The following is a 20,734-nucleotide window of genomic DNA, read 5'->3' as shown; positions in this document are numbered from 1 at the left end:
AAATTTACACCATGGTGCCTAACTTGCAAGAAAGCAAACCATGCATGCTCCCACTCATGGCCCGGTCTACTTGATCAGTTGAATTGTCTCAGCTGTCTGTTCAGGTGTTGCTTATGTTACAGGCTCTTTCCTGGAATGGTTAACACCAAATTAAAATTCTGTATTAGGATGACACAACTCTTCAGGAGTGAAGTGATCTAAGTGCTGGTATATTTACAGAAACACAGATAATCAAGCTGCAAAAAAGAACCTTAACACTTAAAAAAGAACAGACAGGCTTGTTTCATTTTTTTGGTTTTTTTTTATTTGGGAAAAGTGCTTCTTACAAAAGGCAGCTGCAAAACAATACGTTATAGACCTCAGAACAATTTCTCATTCCATTTAAAAGTGAAAGGAGAGGCAGTCTAGGGGACAAGAGCAGCAGGAGAACAGATCACGGGGCATCCACGAGTCAATAAAAAACAGCAATAACAATGCAAGGTTAAAATTCCTGTGCTGGGGCTTTGGTGGCAAAGTAATTTTCTCAATGCAAATTACAGCCAGAAATTGCATGACTGCCTTTGTAAGCAGTAACTCACATAATCTGAACAGCTTTACCAGGCAACACAACTGCACAGCTCAGATGCTGAGAGGCACATGTACCTCAAGCCAGCTGAGAGGCAAAGTGATTTCCTAGTGAAGCTCACAGCTTACATGGTTACACCAGGTTCTAAAACTTACAGAGCAATAAAGCTAAAGGGGCCTCTCTGGTGTTCCTCTGACCCCGCCTTGGCTAACCGGATTTCTGCTCCTGGACAACCCTAATCATACACATGAAAGAGAGCTGGTGTATTAGGGAGGGCCGTCTATTAAGTTAAGCTATAGTTAAGATCAGTGCCACAGACTGGGCTGAGACCACTAAACCAGTTTCATGTCCAATTGGAGGCTAGATTTCATGCACCAAGAGGGGATGAAAGATGGTTTTGTTATTTTTAACTTACAGAGTCTCCCCATCCTTGAGGTCCAACTCTACATTTATCTGTATATACACATAGAGAGTTCTCCTTTCACAATGACATTTTCCTTTCATGCTAAACACAGTAAAAACCCAGAACGTTCACACCTGGTTCTGGTTACACAGTAGTAATAGTAATGTGCAAGTAAACAAGAGACCAAAATCACAAATGAAGACGTGTACATGAGGGGGCTGGAACAGAGCTGATGCCAGAAATAGAGCGTTTGTATCCGGCCCAAATCAGAAATATTGGTACAAAGACAGAAAACAGGCCATCAGCCAATTTACATCCCCACTGCATGGCCACTGCTCATTTTTGTATCTGGGCTCTTCAAAATGAGTGTGGAAGTCCTGTAAACACTTTAACCCTGGAAGTGGGTGAACTCTGTTGGGTACACAGATGAAGCAACAAACCTAAGCTAACTGTTTGACAGTTAAATTCATTTTTACAAAAACTAACATTTTAAAGATTTATTTTCTTGTTATTTGTTTAAACAGAGGAAAAACAACACTCCTGGGGTGGGAGGGGATGGGAAGAGACAGACCCTGGGTAAAAGTTATTACAACAGCACCTGGAATTGATTGGCCTGCCTAGGAGAACACAGGCACTGCCACAACACCACAGGTAATAGCTACTGCCTGAAGCCAAGACAACAGTCCACACTCCACTGACAGGTGCTATAGATCCAAGTCATAATAATCTTCCAGCTCATCATGAAACAAGTCCCACTCATCCTCAGAATCCGTTAGCTCATCATCACCACCTGCTGCCAACAGCATAAGCAACATCTCACCAAGCTCAAAGGTCACTACCTCATCCTCATCGGTCTCAAACGGATCACCGTTCTCTCGCTCCTCAATGAACTCCCAGAAACGATTCCTCCGCTGGGCCTGCAAGTGGAACACAAGCATTTCCCCGAGTGACTAAGTGGTACAGGCAGGAATCTTCTTGAAAGTTTACAAGATTCAGTCTCCAGTGTACTTTTCTGACATGCAAGAAATCATGTTTCACAGCAATACTGACACCTCCAGTAGAATTTACCCTTACAACTCCCCTATTGATGTTACCCAACATTTCTATTTCAGTATGTTGGTGTAGTAGGAAAGAGTTTTTAATTCACTCTTTCCCTCTTGGCCTCCAGCATTCAAGTTTTAGATCACCACCTCTTTCAAATTCATCACATCTGAGGTCTACCAGAAGTAAGAAAAAGTGTCACCATTTCCCTGCCCTCTTCTCAAGGCAACCGATTTAACACACACCCCTCTTGTGCTCTTTCTGTATAGAGAAAACAAAAGCCGGCAGCACTGACCCGGTATCTACTTGAAGTTCCCACTTTGGGTCTCTGTGGCTCCTCTCGGCGACCATCAGGATAGGCATGTTTGTAAAAGCAGTTCCCTCCAAAAGGACAGCTCCCACGGCCCTCATCAAAGTACCTGCATGGCTTGTTGCTGGAAAGGAAAATATCACAGCCCTTACTCATAGCAGACCCCAAACATCCTTCAGAACTGCATTTCACTGTAGTCCAAAAGGATCTCCGGTACCACTGGTAGCTGTCAGTCAGCACCTGCACACAGAAGTGACGTATCACGGGGCCGGGGTCAATGCATGCAGAGACACCAATGGCTCACGGTGCACAAGCTTGTACTACCTTATGGCTACACCTCCAGCATGTTGCATATAGAATAGGAAGACTGAGGTCAAAAAGACATAGGAACAACTTTATTAACTGTGGTTGCATGCATCTATGGGCAGATAGGGAAGGATGCCCATGTAGTAGTAGAAAGGAGTTGTGAGAGGGCTTTTACATCAACATCCTTATTCTCCAGGTGTACCCTTTTGTCTGCAGTCTCAACCTGACAAAAGGCTGCAGTGCTCATACCTCATTGCCTCCTTGTATTTCTGAATGAGTTTCTGCTTCTCTTCCTTCTCCTCCACCCAGTACTCACTTGGAATGACAAAATTAGATGTGATCCGACATTCTGGGCAGGACCTGGGGAATGAACAGACTGTGCTGCAAAATTCCATGTTACAGGGTGCTCCCTCTCATAACAAGTCATGGCCTATATCCATCTTTAAAGATGTACGGTTTCTGTACACTTGCTCTGTGAGCTTCTCAATCTAGATTCACTCTTACATGAGTATAACCTAAGCTCCTCTTCAAGAAGTCAATGGAAATGGCAGCTAGTCAGCTTGTCTCAGAAAAGCTTGACAAAAACACTTCACACAGACTCCTTTTTCTTTAGAATTCAATAAATTTATTTTGGTTTGATTGCTGTATTTATTTGAATGGAACTTTTAATTTGAGAAATGGCTTGTCAGCTGCTTAGTAACTAGAGCAGTGATGAATTAAGAGACACACATTCTGAACTGGTTAATCTGTTTCCAGATTCCTGGCTGAGTATCCAAGACATCAACAGTAACCATTGGACAACATGCTCCCAAATAAAAGTTTTCTACCGTTAGCTGAGTTCAGCAAATTTAACCCATATTAACCAAATCAGAGTGTAAATGCTGTCCCTAATGATTATTTCACTTCCAAACTAAGTAAGTATGCATTAAATGCAGTCTCTGTGCAGTCTGCATCTGGATGTCTGTTGCAGATTGTCAGGTGTTACTAAGTTCTTCCATAGTAACAAAGCACAATCAAAATGGGAAAGCGCCTCACTTGATAATCTTGCTCTCAAATTGTTTAGCACTCCTCCACTTGCGGATGCACTTGAGGCAGTAAGTGTGGCTGCAGTTGGAGAGGATCCCAAAGCGTCGCTCACTAGGATTAGCCTTCTCATACACCACCTCCATGCATATCCCGCACACCATGTCTTTGCTACGCTGGACGGCAAATGAAAGCTCCATGTCCTTCTCATGAGCTTCTATGCAAGACTGAAATGGAGAGACAAAGAAAACGACTACAGAGACAACTGTCACGTGGTGAACTCTAAGCAGGTTTTTAAGCTCGGGTTTACGTCTGCTGTTTTGCATAATGAAGGGAGCACGATAAAGCTGAAAAATCTTTACTCTAAAAACAAAAATGGGGAAATAATCCTTTCTTCAGACATTGCTTTTAAACATGGAAAAAGCAATCTAAAAGACACTTCATTTCTAGTAGGCAAATAACAAAGCTTTAAGTATCTTTAAGCAGACTGCTCTCCTCGCACAAGTGAGGAAACACAAAGGTTTTTTTGAGTACGGCCCTGACAGGAAACAGTCCAGTTTACAACAAGAGTTTCACTCATTGTGTGCACCTTCAAATGAAAGGGAATTAGTGACAAGTGATTGTGGGGAGCTAGGAAGCAATAACTTAAAGCTGCTTAACACCAGGTAGTTGTTTGCTTACCTTTATGTGCTGGGATCTCTGTGCAGCATCAATCGGATGCAAGACCTGCAGTCCACACATGTCACACACATCCCCGTGGATATACACGCAGTTTTCCCCATAACGACATTCTCCTACTGCAGCGTAGGGGCAAAGCTCCTTCTTCATCTCCACGTCTGCTTGCTGCTTTTCATACTCTTCCTCAATCACCATTTCCTGCAAGGGTGCTTCAGCACAGGAAGGAGCAGCTGGAAATAAAATTATGGAGAGTAAGCAATACGTTCAGATTTAGAACACTGGAAACAAAGATGTTGTTTTAATACAAAGTAATCTCTGAGTAACTGTGTTCAAGTTATCAGAAGAGAGCAGTAAAACCAACCAAGGCTCATTTCAGTCCAATTTTCATACCATCAACCTGAACTAAAAGTTATTTTCCCACTCAAGAATGCACAAAGCTAAAGCAATCAGTGTCAGTGGTCAGATTCAGATCCACTTATGGGCTAAAGCCAGAAAAATCCTACCAGTCCTCTGCAGCTTCAGTACATTTTTATGCAAGTTCTCTTTTAGCAACAATCAAACAAGTTCACAAATCTCTCGCTACTTTGAGAATCAATTTGACATCACCTCAGGTTAACAGACTTTTTTCCAAAAAATTACACAGCTGAAGGAAGTTACATCCAGCATAACAAGACATTAGTATGGAAACACCACACCAGCAATTCCTGATGTGCAGGTTAATTGGCATGTTGTTGTTCTGCCTGAACAACAGGCTTTCACTTCTACACTCCCAGGCATCCCTATGAATGACAAAAGCTGTGCCTATGCCTCTTGTCAAACTCACTCTGTTCTACATACATGCCAAAAACCTACTGAAATTCAGGGTGTTTTCATCACATTCTAAGCTACAATCTCTAGAGATGCCTTCCAAGCCCTGACATTCTATGGTTGTATGATAATTCCCTTAAGTAATTCTAAAAAACAAAGAAATAGCTGGAAATGGTGTCATTTCCCTTCCCCATTTACACAGCTGGCACTCAACATTTTTCCCTGTACCTCTTGAGTGTATATATGTTTATCTGGGTCACCACAAGCCAAACAGCCTTTTGAGATTATTAGGGAAGTAGGATGATAAACTAAGTTACAAGACAGAAGCAGTCAGCTTGAAACTGAAGATACAATAAATGCAGAATGCTCAGAATAAGTACCAAGAACTACAGTAGTTGAACTTCATTTACATAACCAGTAGCTGTTGCAGCCCTAACAAGTCATCCGTGCTACAATAAAGTGTAAAGTTTATAAGCCTTTTTATCACTAGATTGGGAAACTATGCCAAAACTATCAAAGGCATACCTGGATCAGTATAAATAAATTACTGACTCCTCAAAAAGGATCAGAGGGTCAACATTTGCAGTTTTCATCCCCTTGGAGCTCAGAGATACTATAAACATGTATCAGACTTTGCTTTTAGACACAGAGGGAAAGAATCACCAGGTCCCTGAAAGCTCACTATTGGGGGGATAAGTAAATATTGAAGAGGAGTGTAGAAAAATACTAGCTCTCAAAATAAGGTCAAGGGTGCTTCTGGAACCATCCCTGTCCCACTGGTCTTGAGTAAGACTGCTGGCTGGCTATAAACACATTCTTCAAAAGAGAGTGAGTGACATAGTAACAAGTCAACAGTCAAGCTCTTCATATTTCAGTAAGAGATTCCCAGTCAAAAAATCATTACCTCTTAAATTCTCTTGAGACTGCACCAAGAAAAGTAACAAGTAACCATACACTAGACTCTACCTATGCATTTCAGTAGCCTAGTGTAATATAAAAATTTGTACTTATTAACTGAAATCCCCCCTCCAGTGTGGAATCCATGGTCTCCAACTCAAAATAAGTAACAAAATCCACAGCCACCAGTCAGTTTTTATTCCCTTGACTCTACTAATATTTTGCAATGTTTTTTCTAGTTAGTGTTGTTACAGATTTTTTATCTGGTTGACTCACAGGACTGGACATCTTGTTTGACCCCTACCACGAAAGGAAAGTTTAGTAGATCCTAGTATGGATGGACAGAAGCCTACTACTAGACAGACAAGTGCAGCTGAGTCTCACAGGAATCAAATGATATGGTACTACTTTTAACAGGGCTGGCAAGCTGATCTTTGCTTAAGGCAATCCTGTATCCCTGGAAAAGGCTTTCTGTGGAAGAAGAGGCACACCTGAAGCTTCTCTTAACAGAAAAAAATTCCAAAGTCACCTGCAGTCCTCTCAAGGACACCTTTTGTAAAAAATCCCAAACAATTGAAAAAACCGAAGTCCAGACCAAAACAAACTCACTTATTACTTGAGGCTGAGAATAAAGGGTCTTACACCTCCAGAGAGAGACCTAGAAGCTCAGTTCTTTACTACGCTAGTCCACAAGAGAGCAGAGCTTCACATGTTGGCCATTGGAATGTGCTGCCCAGGGAGATGGTGGAGTCACCGTCCCTGGAGGTGTTCAAGAGGGGATTAGACATGGCACTTGAAGCCATGGTTTAGATAGTCATGAGGTGTGGGGTGATAGGCTGGACTTGATGATCTCTGAGGTCTTTTCCAACCTTATTGATTCTGTGATTCTATGAAAAGTAGAGTTGTTACTTACACCACCAGAACTATGTAGGTCAACAAGGACAGTACACAGTACATCTACTGAAGTCCAGCCCCAGCCCAGTCCACAACACCATCCTTGCACACACACAAAAAAGTACAACCAGTTCTTTGTGACTAAACATCTAGATAATAAGAGAGAGAGCTATGAATGTCATTCTTTCATAATGGCTCTGGATACTTCTACAGTGTAAGAGGGTGGGATAGGAAAAAAACATGCTCAAAGTGACAGTTTTCCAGTCTTCTGCACTGTCCCAACACTTCCCCTCTGCAAGAGCTCTATTTCTATGAAATAAACATCCAACTACTATTCCCACTTCTGAATAACTGCTTCCATAACCTAAAGCCCTATATGCCCATCTGCTGCACTCACTGTATCTGCCACAGTTTTGCTTCCTCTTTTAAAACAAGACTGGAGGAACTCACATGGTTCCACATCCTCTCTGGAGGAATATTTACACTGTTTTCAAAATCACTACTCTCCAGCAGGTGGACCCCATCCCTACCTTCTCACTGTCCCTTTTATTCAACAAGGTTAAACACATACCAGTGAAAAAAAAATAGTTCATTAGCATCAACTCACACTCCATCTGCCTTCACTCTAGGACATACTTTGTAGCATCAAACATACACATTTTGAAGCAGCAGGAAACAGCCACCCAGTTCAGAGGGTTTCTTGTATTCTGGCTTTCTACTCCTCCTCAATTATTTCAGAACATCTGAACAGCAGCAGAATAGGGTAATAAAGTTCATCTGTACATCAAACAAGTAAATGTCTGAAGAACCATTCCTATTTTTCTTGCTAGGCCCTGAGGTCATCTTCAAGACAGCAGGTTTAGTCCCAATCAGAGAATCATCTGCATTAGCAGAATGTTTTGTCTCATAGAAGATGAGCATCACAGCCCCAAGCTATGCATGCTTAAACTGTCAACCCTGAATCTTTGGCATTTCTACCACGATTTAAAACATACAAGCTTCTAGCTAATCTTGAGAAATAGGTTCCATTTTAAAGATTCCCAGTACCTGTACCTTTCTCTCCAGTCATTTGGTAAGAATGGTGGGTAAGGCTTTAATGTGGCACACACTGCACATATCTTTGCCATCACTACAGCATGTTCTTCATTTTTATAGCTCCATAAAAGACAGTGGCTTCAGAGAAGCAGTTTTTAAATGCAGCTTTTAAATAGTCACCACAGGAATTAACATCACACAGCACTGCTCAGAAACAACTCTGTATGTTTGTACATCAAATTTCAAAGGATACAAAAGAGACTTTTGAACAAGATTCAGAGTTCCCAAGAAAAATAAACCTGATCCTCTAGAAAAAATGAACTGCTTCAGTAAAACTAAGTGAGTTAAAGGCATCATGCTCTTATGACTCAGCACCCAGATGTATTGAAGAAGACCTTTGCTAAAACTAGCAATTAATTGATTCCAAAGGAGGGCCCCCCAGCCATCAAGGGACTACAACCCACAAAAAGAGGCTGAGGAAATGGATTTGTTCAGCTTAAGAAGTGACCTTATTGCCATCTTCAACCACATAGAAAAAATAAAACAGAGCCAGACTGTTGCAGTTGTGCTCAGGACATGGGACAGAAGGCTACCTGATGCAGGGATGAAAAACTTTGAAAAGATTTTAAAAAATTACATAGTAGGAAAGAGTCAAACACTGCAAAGGTTGCCCAGAGGTTATGCTGTTTTGGATATCTCTGAGGATAGAGATTAAACTAAATAAAGCCCCTGGCAACCTGTCATAGCTGACCTTGCTTTGAGCAGGAAATGAACTAGATGAAATCTAGAGGTCTCTTTCAACCTAAATGATTCTATTTTGATTAAAAGACTGAAAAATGGATTCTTTGTCTCAGCAATCTCAGAAACTGTATCTTTTATGACAGCAAGATGACATATTAACAGGCAGAAGACAAGGTTTTCATTCCTTTGGACTATACTCAAGTTACAGACCAAACAATTCCACAATCAGACTTCTCAACAGCACCAGCAAAATATTCATGTTGCTCAACCATTCCCTTCTTCATGCATTCTTAGATCAGAGCAGGCTCCAGCAGCACCTAGTTACATTGAGAAGTGAATTCCTCTTTTCAACTCAGAGAATACGAGCAGTGCTGTGGAGACAATGAGGTGTAAAATCTGAGCACTGTATGACACAGCTTCAGACTCCTCCGGACACAAGGTGTCCATCTTGGATTCAATTATTTCATGACCATAAGCCTTTGGTTTGGGCAGCCAAATACCAGAAATTATGCTAAATACATTTGGCCCAGTCTTCACCTAAATTTTAAAGCCTTTGTGCTATCTTTCCCCACAAAAAGCAGATGGCAAGTACACCACTTAGAGAGTCTGGTGCCATATGATGACCCTTCTCAATCTCCATGAGAGCTGTCATAGTATTGGAGAGTCAAGTGTCAGAAAAGTAACTAGAAAACCTGTTTTTCAGCCTCTAGTCTGAACTGCAATTGGATTCATGAAAGCAACCATGAGGCTTCAATTCTTTCTGCAGGAATCTGTACCTCCACTGGAAAAAACTTTAAAAGACTGGGAAAAAGAGTAATTAAAAAAAAACAACAAAATAAACAACCCCAAGACAAACAAGAGAGCAGATTATCTTTTCATAGCAGTGATACTAATTGCACCACCACAATTTTCTTTTCCCATCAAAACTGGAAAAGTTCATTTCAAAGGAGACTCTGCAAGACATTCAGAGCCATAACAAGAGGAAGCTAGTTATGCAGACTGTCTTTATACCTGGTTTCAGAACATTAGGATACAGCAGTAGTAACTGACATAGAAAGGTCCAACTATTCACATCAAAAAATTACAATATAAACCATTGATCCAAGACAGAAATTTATTGCTATCCCATATCAGCTTACCACGTCCACAATATGGCTGCCCAGGGACAAACTCTACAGCATTCACCCAGTCTTCAGCACCCACTCCTGCAGCTGCCAGATCTGCACTTTCATCTTCTATCTCAGCAATAATTTCTTCAACTGTTTCAGGGAGTAATGCGAAGTCTGAGGATACCGAAGGATACATTTTCACTTCTGGATCCACATCAGTCACTTCTTCCTGTTCCTTGGTATGTTCATATCTAAAAAATTAAAACACATGATGTCAACTCCTCCCAAAAAGCACCTCCATAAAGCAGCCCAAGGTATTAAAAATAAACTGATTAAGAAGCGTGTATCCAGAAGGAGGATGTAGAAATACAGGTTGGACTCGATGATCCTTGAGGTCTCTTCCAACCTTGGCGATACTGTGATACTGTGAAATGGCTTGGAAGAGAAAGCCACTAATGACCCTTTACAGAGACATGCTTCCAGTTGTCTGACCTGTCAGTACTACTTAAGGAAACAGAAGGTACTCCATGATTTTGGCAGTAACAGTAGTATACAGTTTCTGCTTAATGCACATAGAATGAACTTCAGTTATGTCCAAAACTGGTCACATGCCTATTGTGCATGTATTACTACACATATATTACTGAATGAGATAAATTAGTGCATTCTGCTTTCCAAAGACAAGACTAAGGCCAGTTGCTGCTGCCTTCAGCTACCTTGTGGAAAGCCATGGGAAAGATGTGTGGATAATCAAAACTTCACTGGACAACACCACCTTGGGCAACCTGACGTAAGCTGGTTCTGCCTTTAGCACAGCTCCAGAGATCCTTATTATCCTAAGTCATTCTTTTTTCTGTCTCTTGCCTCATTCAAATTTTATGTTGAATTTTAGTTATTTCTAATGCCTCTTTCAACTTACTGTGGCAAATGATGCCCAGAACACTTTGATCCCTGCTACTCACAACAATCAGGAAAGCACTATTTCACTCAAAAACCTGTCCTCCAGCAATTACAGGCCTATCTCTGAAGTCATAGTATTTGCTGACTAATTTCAAGGACAAAGAGAAGGAATTTTTGGAGATCATACAGAACTGTTAAGCAACTGTGATTCATTTATCTTGTGTCAGATTGAAAGCAACAAAGTGCCACAGTTCTTGCATATTAAAGAGATGCTCCCAAGTCAATGTCAGCTTTGATATCCTAAGGTAGCTATGATGCACAAATGTCAAAAAGCCCTCAGAGCCCTATAACAACATTCTTCAAAGCAGTATGCATGCACCCTAGGGGGTGTACAAGACAATCCATTGGGGCACAGAAGAAAGTAGTAGGACTTCTTTTCTCCTAAACAGTAAGCTGTTTTACTAATATTCAGCATACAGATTAACAGTGGTGTCCTCACTTGGTCCCTGTGTTAGAGGAGCGTCCCATACATGGTATAAGTGAGGTGTCCTGAAGGAGCAGTGGGTGTTCCATCATACAGTGGAGTTGACACTGGCTCCATCAGTTTTCATTCAATTTTAGCACATTTCAACACACTGCACTTAGTTTGTGACCAATTGTGACTGACAGGTTATATTATCCTGTTTCATATAAATGAACTCTGACAAAACTAGCAAGAGGCTTAAAAAGTTCCTGGCAAATAAACTTCGGACTGAACACAACAGTGACAATGTGTGCACATGCAAACAAGTAGAAGTGTTAGTTCTGACATTTTCTTCTCATACTACAAGCTCTTCATAAAGTAGTAGCATATAATCTCTAAATGTATGTATGTGTTACAGAGTGTGCTAAATTTTTTTCTTACTGGTGGGGTGCACAATCAGAAACCTGGACACCACTCATCTCCATGATCAAGAAAGCAACATTGGCAGATAGAGTATAGAGAGGCCTAATTTTTGTTATCTTTCTTATACATAATAACCATATTAAATATGAAAAATAAAGCTATGAGCTAACATATGAAGTCATAATGCAAATATGTAATCATGCATTAGATCTGCAACAAGACAAAATGTTAATAAATGATAATGAAGTGAACTTTAGAAAGTCTGAGAATGTTTGCATCATCTTAAGCTTTACTACACTAGGAATGCAGTTGTTTCCTTCCTTCACACTTCTCTTTTCAGTAACTTCAGGGGTACAGGTTAAGCCACACTATGTTTCTGTAATGTACATTTTGTACAAGCAGTATTTTTACAATCTAGAAGTAGCTCTAGTTACTTCTCAAAAACAGCACTTCAAGCATCAGAGTAGCAATTCCCGAAGAGACATGTGCAGTGCAATCGCTTACCAAATGTGAACCACCAGTTCAGCTAGTTTGAATGTAGTCTCAGATTTCAATGCATTCACATACTCCTGTTATTAATAAACAAACAAAAGAAACCCCACACCCTGACAACTAGTATTTTTACAAAAAACAGTTCTCTTGCCTCTGCCATTTATTTCCACAGCAAAGCAAACACTACAGTATTTCGCAAGAGAAGGAGTTTGTGAAAAGAAGCTATTTTCATCACTTTATGAAGCTGCAATGGAAGAGGAAACCACTTCAATACTTATTGTATTTCTACCAACTCTTTACACAGGGTTTCAGAGTGAAATTACTTCCCTACATGATCGTCAAAAGCATTTCTTTACCTGCAATGATCCCCATAAGCACAGCATCCTCGCTGGTAATACCTGCACACCATAGCAGACTGACTAGTGGAGAGGTCATGAGAGTAGCGACAGTTGTCTCCTTCCTTGCAAACTCCATGCATGAAGTATCTATGAGAGAGAAGATTACTGTGAATTAAGGAGAAGCACTAAAGCTGTAAACAAAATATTTGAATGATGAGATGTTCTAGAAATCATGCTATCCTGATTAAAGAACATCACTAATAACTCATGGTTACAACATTCTAGTATAAACACACAAACGAACGTCTGAGTAAAGATGGCACAGTTAGGGACCTGCATTTACAAACGCCTGAAAAAGTCTGCAAAGCAAGGCTTATCCTGGGCTGTAAAACAGAGAGGAAGGCATCCTGGGCAAAAGAGATGGGGACAAAGTTTTACTTGTAGTTCCTGTGTGTTCTGACAAGCCCATCACTGAATCAAAAAAGTCTCAATCAGCCACACCTTAAACAGCTTTCCTGAGGTCTCACATGTATTTTGAATTTGTAAATTGTTAGATCAGAAGTTACTTCCTCTCCAAGAATGCAAAACATTTTTCTGATGGATAATTACATCTGACAACACACACACCAGTCCTTGCCATAAAAGGCAAATAATCAGCAGAAGTGCCCTGCTTGATAGTGTGCTGCCTGCCTTGGTAGTTTCAAAGCTTCTGAGTGCAGTTTTACTGAATTTTAGCACGTCAACTCAAGTTTAATTGAGCATCCTCACATTCAACTATTAAAGAAAATTAAACAGTGATTTTTTCCAGTTAGTTTAGATGTTAACCTAGAAGACATAAGCCTCTTTAAATGTAAAGCACCCTATCCAGACTCAATATGCTCTCATCAAATTTGTACTTTGTTGTGATTTTAAGTACATCTTTCACAATTAACAGATGTACTAAGGAAAACAAACCAAACAATAAAGAAAATTAAAACAGTAATTAAAAAATAAACCCATATCAAAACAAACAAAAAAACCCACAAAACAACCCCCCCAAAAAACCAAACCAAATCCCAACGACTATGCAAGAAGAGAATCCAACGAATTTACCAACAGATCCATTTATAAAGAGAGCATTGGCTCCAGATATCAAGCAATTTGCAAACTCTGGACTGGTTGGAAATAGGAAGACCTGGTAAACAAGAACATTTGTTACAAATTCTTTGCCTGCCTATAAAATACATTTGAGGGGAGACTGAGAAGATAGATTACACCCTTTTAATCTTGCTGCTTGGAAGGGGCAGTCCTGGCCTCCTCCTGTTACACACTTTCACCACTATTCTTTCCTACTAGCACACCTAACATAGCCAGAAGAACCAGATCCTCTAACCAGCTGACTGCACAGCCAAACAGCAGTAGGAACAGCACAGAAGGATCATCTTTCTGTAGCCCAAATGAAAAGGACAATAGCTCTTCACAAAACAGAACATTAAAGTCAATATTCCTTGAACTTTAAAGTGCAGAGTTGTTTTGCATGAACTTCTGCATAGTTACTTAAGTCTGCCTGATTTTTAAGAAGTTAGATAAAACAAAGTGAACAATTCAACAAATTACATAGCACCTACATTTGCAATCCAGTACTAGGGATATGTTAAAATCAGAGGTGAGCTTTAGGAGGGCTGACAATTCTCCATGAGCAAAACTATTCAAGGTACCAACAACCACCAACCGACACCATCAGGCTGCAACATACACTCACTTCTGTCACCTGTCTGTAGCCATGTAGGACCACATTTTAGCTGATTACTACATCAAAATAAGTGGTATAAGGCCAAGATGAGGCTCTGTAACATTCTCCCCAGAGAGAGAGTACCCTAGTCACATTTGCCAGATGGCTGCACAAACAGCTAAGCTAGCACACACCAGAAACATGGTGTTGCAACAACAAAACAACAACCTCCACACTCCATACACAGCACTCTCCACCATGAACTAAAAAAGGGTAAAAAAACCCCAAAATGCAAACATCAAAAACACCCACCACCTACTCACACACCAACACACACCACAACTCATTCACAAGTAAATTCATCTCAAAGGGGAAAAAAAAAAGTTACAAAACCTCAACAATCCAGGAGTGGGACCAGAATATAACTGGAATTTCTGGCTTGCTTTTAAGACACAGGAGTCACATCAATAGGGTTAAAAAAAATCATCAAGTTTACTGTTTGTTCTTATCCCCACCCTCTTGCTTTATTTCCACACAACACTGCTTTCCCCATGTGTTGGGACATGCAACTTCACAGCCACCCGCTGACTCAGACTCAGGAAATGGCTTCAGATATAACCTGACATTCCTTTTGCCACCCCCATGGTTATTTGCAACCTAGATCAGATCTCCACGCCACTGATTAAGCCAAGCAAGCACTGGGACACAACTTCAGCTGAAATAAGTGACTAAGAAAAAAGAAGCACAGCCTGAAAAGCGAGGACTTGCTCAACATAACTTATCCTAAACACATACATGTGCCTCAAAATCAGGCTCTCACACTGCTCGTTGGAGTACGTAGAGCTCCACATCCCTTTCCTTACCAGCTCATGTTAGAAAATCATCTGCAAATACCCTTTCTGTACAGTTCTGAAAAGTTGTCACAATGAACTTCAAGATAGCAGGCTATAAAGGGGAAAAAAGAAAAACCAAAACCACAACAAAACCAACAAAAAACAAACCACAAAACCAACCACACAAAAAAACCCCACCAAAATCCCAACCCCACAACCCTGAAACACAAGCTTAATTTAATTCACACGTCACTTTTAGAAGCCTGCAAGCCTACGCAACAAACTCAGTATCGTTTGAAAAAGAAGGCTGGGGTGGGAGGACAAAAAAAATCTCTTTCTTTAAGGATTACACCAGCTTCCCCCTCTCCCCTCCCACCAAGAAGAGGTAAGATTTTTTTTCTTTTTTTTTTTTTTTTTTTCAGTTTAAAGCCACACAGAATTTAACATTCTACACATCAAATTGTGGCGTTCAGTTAAAATACACTTTGGTGGAACATATGCTTCTGGTGAAAAGTAACAGAACTTCTGTTGGAGAGCATCTTTACAGACAGAGTATTCAGTGTAACTGTAATTTTATACCACAGCCACACCAGCCACTTGTTTCTGGTTACAGGAAAAAAGGATCCTTAAAACTGAGAAATACATGAGTTATACGCATCATTCAGTGAGATGTAGAAGGGTATTTGAAATTCGCAGAGAACTGATGTAATTTTATCTGAATAAGCAAAACTACACCCAGAGAAGTCTATAACTGGATTTTCTCCCAGCTGCCTGTGATGCCGTCATCCATTTATTCTGGCAGCAGTGCTCTGTCCTCCTTATTCAGATAGGTGTGGTGAGGCTGCACAAGGAACCCGAACAAAGAACTCAATAGAGTCCAAACCCAGATCATCTCTCCAGTTTGGTTAATTGCATTATTGTACAAAACAGAAGTTGGTACCAACACCCAGAGTGTAATAGTTGTCTGCACTGACATTTTATCACTGAAAAATATTTTTTGGAATCCTATGGAGAAAACATTTGCCTAAGGCCACAAAGCTAACAGTTTCTCCAATTCCCTGGAATTCCAACCACTGGAGATGGATTAGATATTACAAATACTACAATTAATAGAATTCTGAAGTTTCAATTTTATGCAGGTTTTTTATGGCCTTGAGTTCCATAACTCTGAAATATAATAAGCTACCAAAAGCTTTGCTTTCCACTTCTAGAATATTACTTGCCTTACCTGCCATAAGCTAGAGAAAACATTTGTAATACCTTTACCAAAGACACTGCAGTGTTAAGCACACAATTCATTCTACAATCCTGAACATATACTAGCTTCTTTCAGATGTTTCCTTCCATTACATTCACCCCTGTAATCCTGCTAGTGAAATCTATGCACAGTACTTCTTTCTATAGCTTTTGAAGCTTGCACTGGGTTTGCTTACTCAGGTGTGGTTCGTTTTTCCACTTCATGTCCACTTAATCCTGCTTTCAGGAACCTTGTTTTGTTTATTAAACTACTGGTTTCCTTAAATCAGAATGCCACACCCAGAAGAGATGTCCTTCAAAAAAAGTAAGGAGGTCATGACTGGAAGATGGGGAATCTCAGAATACATATAGCCAGCTACAGTCACTAGCTTCCTCAGGTACCATACCGAGACTGGAAATTCCTAGAGAACAAGGTAGCAGGGAAGGGGGGGGACAACACCATTCTCGCACAGCACGTGGGCATGGAGTCATGTAAGTGGGTGACGAAATTCTACCTGAGTTAGTAACCTTAAGATAATAAAAAGTAGGTCTTAACAGCATCTATCTCCTTGTCCATTCTTCTCCACAACCTCCTTCAGCAAGAAGCTAGTGGGGATCCAGAACAGAGCGCCTAATAAAGGGCGATACAAGCAGGCTGTTAAGAGGTTTGTGCTCCACAGCCTATAACTAGTGCCGCACTGAACTAAGGAGGCATACTTTACCAGTTCAGATTCTTCATTTTAGAAGGCATGTGAATACCGGATCTAGGTTATCAGAAAGAAGGGCAAAGATGCAAACATGTAGACAACTCTCAAAATGCAACAATTGGTACCTTAAGGCTTTATATTGATACTAAGATAACAAGTGAAATATAATCTATTCACATCGACTTGATGACTTTATTATTGCGTGATGTGTGGAAAACACAAGGATCTAGAGCTAACAGTATGTCTTGGGGGAAACAAAAGTAAATTGGTGGCTAAACAACTGATCCAGAAAACCAAAACCACAGAGAAACTCTGTGAGGATCACCATTCTTTTTCTTATTTGAAATGTACCAGTAAGAAAAGACACAGCATATTAAAAAGAAAGTAGTTATGAATTAGTTTTATTCCCCTGAAAATTAAAATATTCTAAATTATTACCACAAAAGCCTTGAAAACTGCTAAACCACAGCTGAAAAAAAAAAGTTTCATCATCTTCTAAAGAACATGATGTATTCCTATGTTTCACCCTGAGGCTGCTGAACTTCAGCATAATCAAACTCATGAGCCAATCAATTTATCACATCAAGTATTCAAGAGGAAAAAAAAAGCAGCAAGAACTTATTTTACAAATTCTAAAACTTACAGATCTGGTTGGTAAAACAACAGTACTGCCTCACCAGCAATGAAATGCTAAGTCCTTACTTTGAAAGGACTACTGTATTGCCCAAAAAGTTTTTCAGGCAGCATTTACTGTCATCCATATAAAGTCTACAAACAAATAAAACTGTGCAGTGTTAACTCTAAAGAGAAACTACTCTGCCCACTACATGAAGAAATGCATTTCCAAATGCATGTTTTTAATCTCAGTTCAATTTTCCAGCTCACTTAGAAAGGTGAAACAAGATTTAATAGTAAGAAATATATCCTATTGAAACAAAAAATTATCATACATCCCCAGAAACTTTGTCAGAGTAGTTAATTTCACTTTAAAGCTCTTCTGCCTGTAACATAGCTGGTTCTGTAAAACAAACAATAAGCAAACAAACAATGGGATAATGATAAGGATATAAAAAAGAACAAAGAATTGAGAGACTCATTAGGTCCAAAGCTGAGATCTCGTTATTTAAGCTCATACTAAAGCACATTAACTAACTTCCCACTAGTCCTGTATGTTTGCAAATAAATGCATTCATCAGACGGACTCACTGCATGATACATTAAAAAGACTCACTGCACTGCAGGACACTGATGAAATTGACTGCTTCTGTACTATGGCAGTCACTGTCATCAATAAATAGATTCATTGTGTCTGTTACTTGAGAACATCTATATATATCTCACCAATCCATTTCACCTAATTGAGTCTTTCGATCTTTAGAAATTATGAGGCAATCTGTATAGAGGGAGCACTAACCTATACCCTTGCAGCTCACTTAAAAGCTGAGCTCAGCATTGTTCTCGGTCATTCCCTCGTTACTGGCCTACGTTTAAGTGCCAAATATCAAACATTAACCCGGTTATTCGTAGGCAAAACTCTGCGTAGGCAGAAGTACTCAGAAAAAAACAAGAAACAGTGTTTCCCAAATGCGCCCATTAACAGCACGTTAAGCAAAATAAAGAGTGATCAACAGTTAACAGGAGTGCTTCAAATACTGCAGGGCATACTCGGCAGCACAAAAGAGACAACAAGCAAGCTCCCCGTGAAAGCCAAGCAGCAATTCTCAATACTGCTACCTCAATCTGCAGTTGGCACAAATGGAAAAACATGATGAAGAGATATAGAGCTCACATCAGAAACTAGAGCCTCTTACTTTCTGCTCACGGGACGTTCCTTTTTGCTTCCTTGTCTTGGAACGTATTTGCCCAAAATATATCCAGGTTAATTGTAACTTGAAATGTTATTTACATTAAAAAAAAAAAAAAAAATAGTGGGAAAAAAAATAATCAGGCGATGCCCCTTGATGCTAACCCCGGATTGCCACTTGTTTTCATATAAATTGACTTAATGTGTTTCGACATTTACAAAACCGGTTTATAGTCCTTTCAGCCTGCAAACAGACCAGCAGTGTAATTTTAAAAGTAGTCCATCTGGCAAGCTTTACAACATGCAGTACTATTTGCATAATCCCATAGAAAAGATCTCATGTGCCATTTGAAGGAACATAGAAGTGGAAAATGACGCAGCAAACAGAATCTTAACCGAATACAAGTAGCAGCACTCCTCACATTTTGCGGCTTGTCATGACTTATTCCCTTTCTCCAGCTTAATAAGTAGTTCGTGCTGTATCAGTTACGAATGCATATCCGGGTTTTGTATTAAGGGACGAGAACTCGAATCTTTTTGTACTTCCTGCTTTACTGCACTTTCTGGAACCTAGTTCCAAGACTTCTATTCTACAGTCTCTCTCACAACGATCACTGCGGGCATATTTTCACATAAGCAATAGCAGCCCATGGCACCTCATAAAGAGCCAGCAACCCTTCCAAATCCCCCAGCGCGGCAAAGGGACCGTAGCCACACGCCATTTGCACGGCTGAGCAGCAGGGAGCAGCCTCCCTTGAGGCCGGGGCAAAAGAAAGGCGCCTGCTCATGGGGCCAACTCCCGCAAGCTAGGCCCAGAGCGCCCTCGACGCCAGCCGGTACTTCCGGCCATAAGCCGCCACCGCCGCACTACATCCCCCACAAGCCCCGCCAGGGCGGCCGGTTTCCGCCCGGAGCCGCCGCAGGGCGCGGCGCGGCCGGGCCAGCTGCGCAGTTTGCCGCAGGCCTCCCCGCGGGCGCCGGGCGGGGCACGGCATGGTGGTGGGGGAGGGGGCGGTGCGGCCGCGCGCCTCGTGTACGTGACCGTGGGGGGAGGGGAGCGGCGCTGAGGGAAACGGCCGCGAAGTTGGGGGAAGGGCGACCGCGACCGCTTTCTCCCCCAACGCGCTTCACCCCAGCAGCTGCGGACAGCGCGTACCTGCAAGTGACCTGCTTGGTCCAGCCGCCTCCTCCCGGCCCTACGACGGGTGGCGGAACAGCTGCGAAGTCAAAGGCCGCCGCCGTCGCTCCCGCGGCCGCTGCGGCGGATGTTCCCAGGGCCGCGGCCGCGGCGGCGCCCGCCGTTGTTCCCAGAGCCACCGCCTCCGCCATTACTGTTTATCCCACACAGCGGCAGCACCGGAACTTCCGGAAGCACATTCTTCCGGCCGGGCAGACGGGGTGCAGCCGGGAGGCAGCGCAGCGGAGCGGGGCGGAGCGGTGACCGCGCGGCCGCGGGCAGTGCAACGGCTGGGGCGCGCAGCAGCTCCGCCCCCTTCCTCTCGAGGGGCAAGTAACGCCCCCTGCTGAACGGCTGCTGCGATTGGTGGAGGGGAGCGTCCCTGAGGGAACGTGGAGGGAGCCGGCTGGGGGTCGCCGATAGGGCTGGCTCAGTGGCGGGAAACGGGCCTTGAAGCCCTGCAGAGAAGAACATGTAACGGCAAGGTGGCGCTGGCTGCTGGGGGGGAGGGGGGAAGCGAAACCTGCCAGTGGTGTCTCAAAAGCTCAGGCTGAAAACTGACTCTAGGCCACCAGAGAGTTCAGTGCTGCTAATTTGGGGTGAGAAATATGTCCTGCCACGCTAAATCCGGGTTGCGAAAGGCCTGGCCCGCATCGTGTCCTTGGCTTCCTGTTGCCAAGAGGCAGAGTGACAAGCAAGGATGCAAGGCGAAGATAGAGGAGTCTGCGTGCAATGTTATTAAGAGTTTGCATATCTAATTGAAAATGCATTTTTTAAAAAATCAAACGTTCCTAAGCCATCAGTCCCTTCAGAAAATATCGGTGTTAAGCCTCCAGTCTAA

At 41.8% G+C, this 20,734-nt stretch overlaps 1 protein-coding gene across 1 annotated transcript; it reads right to left on the bottom strand.

The window, feature by feature from the left end:
• Positions 1-278: 278 nt before the first annotated feature.
• Positions 279-20,136, bottom strand: MKRN1 (makorin ring finger protein 1). The gene is made up of 8 exons (XM_068142202.1): positions 19,873-20,136; positions 12,444-12,572; positions 9,840-10,060; positions 4,330-4,556; positions 3,661-3,875; positions 2,875-2,985; positions 2,305-2,443; positions 279-1,885 (listed from the first exon to the last, which is right to left on the bottom strand). The coding sequence occupies exons 1-8, from the start codon at positions 20,043-20,045 to the stop codon at positions 1,673-1,675; spliced, it is 1,428 nt and encodes a 475-aa protein (XP_067998303.1). The 5' UTR covers positions 20,046-20,136; the 3' UTR covers positions 279-1,672.
• Positions 20,137-20,734: the final 598 nt, after the last annotated feature.

Source organism: Melanerpes formicivorus, unplaced genomic scaffold (genome assembly GCF_026170545.1).
Source record: "Melanerpes formicivorus ecotype bairdi unplaced genomic scaffold, bMelFor1.0.p_v2 SCAF_8, whole genome shotgun sequence".
NCBI classification, from domain to species: Eukaryota; Metazoa; Chordata; class Aves; order Piciformes; family Picidae; genus Melanerpes; species Melanerpes formicivorus.
Note: the sequence above shows the minus strand (reverse complement) of the source record. Positions and strands in the feature narration are given on the sequence as shown.